Raw genomic sequence first — 6,146 nt, 5'->3', positions numbered from 1 at the left:
CTGTAACAACCTATGGTCCCCAAGCTCCCTTTACAGTAAGCATGGTCGAGTCCATTACTAACTTGGACATGACGCCAGCATATTGGGCTAGCATGTGTAAATCTGTGCTAAATGGAGGACAATATTTGTTATGGAAGGTTGCCAATGAGGAATTTTGCATGGAGACAGCTAGGCGAAATGCAGCAGCCGGTTACCCTCAAAGAAATCTAGATATGTTGTTAGGAAAAGGACCTTATGAGGGTCAATGGCAACAAATTGAATATGATCCTGCTATATATGCACAAATTGCTGCAGACGCAGTTAGGGCATGGAAGACTTTACAAGGACATGGAGATTTACAAGGTCAGCTAGCTAAGGTAATACAGAGACCTAATGAACCTTACGCTGACTTTGTAGACAGGCTTATTCAAACAGCTGCCAAAATTTTGGGGAATACAGAACAAGCAATGCCATTAATAAAACAACTGGCTTATGACCAAGCAAATCATTGCTGCAGAGAGGTTATTAGACCATGGAGACATGAAGATTTAAACACACATGCAAGGTCACAGCAAATTTCCAAGGCAAGTCCATTTAACATGGGGTATGCTGGCAAGGAAATATCGATGCGTCATTCCTACTTGGCAATGGCCCTCAGCAGTCTCATTGAGTTGCTTAGCACCTCACTTTTCCTGAGGCTGGCTTTGAACTCCTGATCCTCCTGGCTCAGCCTCCCAAGCAACAGGAATTACAGGTGTGTGCCACCATGCCTGACAGCATATCAGTTATGTATTATATGACCTTTCCTATAGTTTATCTCTAAAACACTGATCTAACATACATTTTAGAGTGAAAAATTTATAGTTATTTTTATGATATAGGACAACTACAGAGAAACCGTAATGTTATATCAAATCTTTTTACCAAATTGCAATATTACTTTGCCATCATTTTTCCAAGGACATCATATAAATTTTTGCTATTTAGTACAAAGATCACTGTTGTTGACCTGCCCAGATTACTTTTACTGGACTGATCCTTTTTACCAGAAAACTGGAGCTATTTCCAGGCAACATCTCAAGCATGTGTTAGCTTTTCCTCTTGATGTCCTACTTTCCTCACACCCTGTTGAAAGTACACTCATAATGAATTATTCACCTAACAATCCCATGTTATTCTCTTAAAAATCCCATCATGGCTATCTTTTCATTTGAACATAATACTAGATATATTGAACTCTGAGTTTTCTTCCAATTATACTTTTAATTTCAGATTGGATGCTAATATCAATGTAAACATCAAATTCTAAAAGTCAAGTTCCTTTTTTATCCCCATAACTGATAATCTATGTTTCTTTCAAGGATATTTCAGAAGACTCATTGAATAAAATGGATGGAGGAAATCAATCCATAGTGTCAGAATTTTTGCTTCTGGGACTTTGCCATTCATGGGATATTCAGGTCTTGCTCTTCATGATATTTTTTATGATTTACCTGATGACTGTATTTGGAAATATTTTTATCATGCTACTAATCATCAAGGATACCCATCTCCATTCCCCCATGTACTTCTTGTTAGCCAACCTATCCTTTGTTGACATGTGGCTTTCCTCCATCACCACTCCTAAGATGATCATAGGATTTCTCAGGGAGAACCAGAGCATTTCCTTTGGAGGCTGCATGTGCCAGGTTCTCTTTGTACATTTCGTTGGAGGGACTGAGATGGTAATACTGTTGGCCATGGTTTATGACCGCTATGTAGCCATCTGCAAACCCCTCCACTATACCACCATTATGAATCTGCAAAGGTGCATTGGGTTAGTAGCCATCGCCTGGATTGCTGGTTTTGTGCATGGCATGAGTCACCTGGGTTTGATTGTGCAGTTGCCTTTCTGTGGCCCCAGAGAAATAGACAGCTTCTTCTGTGATATGCCACTGGTAATCAAGCTGGCCTGCATGGATTAAAAAAATCTGGACACTTTAATGAACATTGACTGTGGGTTTGTGGCTGTAACCTCCTTTATTCTATTGCTGATATCCTACACACATATTCTTGTCACTGTTCTCCAAAGCTCTAAGTCTGGTACATCCAAGGCTCTTTCTACATGCACTACTCACATCACAGTGGTGGTGCTCTTCTTTGGGCCTTGCATCTTCATCTATGTGTGGCCAGTCAGCGCTACATGGTTGGACAAATTTCTTGCTGTGTTTTACACTGCTATAACACCTCTTTTAAATCCTGCCATATACTCATTGAGAAATAAAGAAATTAAAGATGCTATGAAGAGATTCAAAAGCTATTGCATGAATTCCAAGGCTAATATTTAATGCCCAGAAGCAAGTGAGTGCTTCAAATTGACAATATATTGATCTTATAAAACAGGTTGAAAATTATGACATGTTCAATCATGTCTACAGATTATTACTGTCCTCAGGTATAAGAAAAAGGATTTTATAAATAAGGACATATCAACATTCCCCAGGAAAGCAGTGTGATTTTTTTTCTAAAACTCAAAAACTGTTAATTCTTCTTTGTGGGGAAATTACTTGATTAGTTTTCCTATGCTTTCCACTACATTAAAGAAACTGATGCAATACAGTCAACACCACCATAGATCCAATCTGATGGACTGCATCTTCATAATTTTTTTTGAATTATTTTTAACCACACTAGAAAAAAAAAACATGCTCATGAATCACTTACTCTTCCTCTGCAAATTTCACTTATCTTTTCACAAAATGCAAAAAAAATTATTATTTTTTCCTTAACAGAGATTCTTATCCAAATATAAAGGGGGGGGAAATTGAAAGAGAATGAAATAAAAGTGGTAAAACACTTAGGGAAAATGGCAGAGGTTATGACACATTTGGTTTTAATTAATTCAATAAAAATAATTCAATCAGTGATAATGATATTTGCTATAGTTATTAACCTAAAAGAATAATATTTTTACTTTCAAGTATTAATCAGTTTTGTAAACATCCCAAAATGTAATCTACCTGAAGCAGGGACATGGCTTACCTAGTTATTCTTAAAACTATAGTACATAGTGCACTTCAATGGCACTTAGCAACCAAAATACATTAATAAATCAAATAGATACCAATATTTTCACTCATATGCTTATAAAATTTCTTTCTCAATGTGTATAGCAATAAGCTCTTTTGACATTTCAAAGAATTTCCTAATGATTGCAGGTTATAAATAATATTTCTGTTCTTTTTTCCAGAATGATGAATTAAGTGGATTGAAACTGAATTGTTGAAATCAATAAAAAAATGATAAAATGAAAGGATGCCATATGAGAAATTTTTATTTATTTTATTTGGAGCTGTTTACAACAAATGACAGAATAAAAATAATGTAGGTATCATCCTTGACTGCCTGATCTATGTCATTATATGTCATTATTTTTTATGTATTCTCTTCAGTGCTTTAGTATTACGCCCAAGTTGATAATGAAAAAACAAGATCCAAATATAGGAACCAAATTTCTTGAAGTTAACACAGCTTTATTTGCTTTACTTAAAGAACTGAGAGGTGAATCATACTTCCAAGAGTGTTTATTTATTATTTGACACTCAACATCACAGTAGAAAATTTACTTTTCACCAAATATGTTAAAGCATAACTCATGCCAAAAATAAAATACCAAAATGTCTCTATTAAGCTAACAAATAAAACACTAATTATTGTAAATGATATAATTTTCAATGAAATTTTCTATTTTATTATATATTGTGAAGAAAGTGAATACCTCTCAAGCACATGCCTGTTCACCTATGGTCACAAAGAACTGGCAGTCCATCATTTGGTTGTCTCTATCTTAGAAATAGCCTCAATTCACCTTTAAGGGATACTCTTTCAACCACTGTGTTTTCATCACTGTATGTTCTAAGTTACCATTTTTTCCTACCCAGAATGCTTATTCTGTTTATAGCTCTTTGCAAGTGGTTAGAAGTTAAACTTGAAATTTAAGCACTATTTTAAACATTTCATGAAATGAGTATAAAAATTAAAAACACAGATTTGACTATTCTGTAGTATAACACAGCATGACAAATTCCAATAGTAAATGCCCTCAACTCAGATATTTTCATCATTTTTTACTGTGCAATTCAAGCCTAGTATATACACTTTAATCTAATTTGCAGACCTAATTTCTTTTTTTTTGTTAGAATCATCTATAAAATACTAATCTAGAGAACTTATAGATATGAATGTTCCCTAGACAAAGCACAAATTACCATAGCCAGTTTTTATTTTCAAATTAGTGAAAATATTGTTTTCAACTCTGATGGAAGTATAACTTTCTCAGGAAGAGAGTCTTCCAATCCAACAGAACCCAACATTAGCGGAAGGGAAGTAAAAGATTTGTGAGTGAGTAGTAAGTATAACAATAAGAGGAGCTTCTCCCACTTTCTCATCTACATTCCCAAATCTTAGAAATAATGATTGTTTTTCTCCCATGAGAGCCATACAGCCTCATCACTATGCCATTCAACATTCTTATAGACCAGTTGTTTATGGGTGATCATGTATGTGGTCAGACTAGTAAATTCATTGGTCATGAACCCATTGCTTCATTTGTATGGCTGTCAAATAAAGTTTGTACAAATATCATGATGGTGAATATGAAAATACTTAAACCCACAGATGGTTGTGTAAGCTGAGTATTGTCATAGGAAGAATACTCATATCTACAATAAATGTGAATTCTCTAATTCCTCCATGGTGTAAATATTCTAACATCATCCATATTCTAACATACCACTAGGATCTCCACAGAATACTGTGCCATATTAGTGGATGGGTTCTAAAGTGCTGATAGCCAGATAATGCATATGATTCATTGCATATAGGACTTCAAACTCTAGTCACTTTATATGAGGACCCATTGATGAAATATTGGGACACCTTAAAAAAAAAACATGCTTTGTCCACCTAGAAAATCTTTCTCTACAATGGATGCCCTCTAGCATTCAAATGGACACCTATATTTTGATAATCTGTGCCCATTCTGAAAGTATCTAATTCTAGGATTCTTTCCTTTGTTTGTCATCAATATTTCTAGTGTCTTCATTCTATGTTCTAGTCATCTAAACTGTTATCATTATTTAGAAATCAATATAGACTCATGCTTTTTACAAGCCAAAACGGAATAACCCAATGTACTGTCACAATTTCTTCCCATGTTTATCATTTCTCCTAATCATTGTTTTATATGACCACAACCATATTAAAAATGCTTAAGTGTAATGCAGTTTTTGACTGAGGCTATAAGACCACAGACCTTCATTTCTGGTTACTGCCCATATTTCATGTAAACATGAAGCAAAATTTTTATTTTCAGTCCACTGTTTATAAGGAGTTTCCCACATAGTTGTAGCTGTGTAACAAGGGAAATAATCTGGCAGAAGTGGGTATTGTAGTTGTGGCACCAGAAACTCATGCAATCCCTTTACGCCCCAGACTTGCTAAGCTTGATCATGTTCCATTTCTACTTGATGACAGCATGAAATTTTGCATTTCAATTTATGAATTACATAGTAAGATACTGTCCAGGTCTAATAGATGGTGATAGTTAGACCTCAAGACACTTTATTGATATCTCTGACACCATCTGTTTAGATACGTCTAAGGCCCTCAAAATAGTACCTCTTTTTTCCTGATCACTCATTCTATCAGAATTTTATGGTCCAGACATGAGGTGTTCCCCCAGAAAGTTGATGTGCGAGACACTGCAAGAAGGTTCAGGGATGAAATGGTCTGAAACCTCTTCCAGAAAAACTTTGTTGCAAGCAATCATCTTTTCTTCTGAAGCTGGTTACCTGAAAGACTTCATGCACACAACAAATTCTCCCATTTGCCCTGAATTTATTTCATTTAATTCCCTTTATCTACCATAAACAACCATCACTACCCCCCATGTCCCACCCCTGAATCCCAAGGCCTTATTTTCTCCTGTAGCCAGAAATGCTTTTTACACTTCAAATATCTGGACCTTCTTTGAGTCTCCTATTGAAACAGAACCCCTCTGAAGTTAAAATCTCCAAATTGTTTTAGCTCCTGAGCTTCCTCATACTGAGTATGGAGGCTGAGGGGCAACCCTCTGACCTTGGTGGGTGCCTGGAAAACAGAGAATGTCACCTGTTTCTCAGCCTAGC

General features: G+C 35.5%; 1 protein-coding gene across 1 annotated transcript; it reads left to right on the top strand.

Annotated features, from left to right (window-relative positions):
• Positions 1–1,364: 1,364 nt before the first annotated feature.
• Positions 1,365–2,306, top strand: LOC101971115 (olfactory receptor 4F4). Its single transcript, XM_005342719.3, is given in 1 exon segment — positions 1,365–2,306. A coding segment is annotated over 1 exon segment (939 nt). The 5' UTR covers positions 1,365–1,367.
• Positions 2,307–6,146: the final 3,840 nt, after the last annotated feature.

This window comes from Ictidomys tridecemlineatus, chromosome 5 (assembly GCF_052094955.1).
Source record: "Ictidomys tridecemlineatus isolate mIctTri1 chromosome 5, mIctTri1.hap1, whole genome shotgun sequence".
NCBI lineage: Eukaryota > Metazoa > Chordata > Mammalia > Rodentia > Sciuridae > Ictidomys > Ictidomys tridecemlineatus.
Note: the sequence above shows the minus strand (reverse complement) of the source record. Positions and strands in the feature narration are given on the sequence as shown.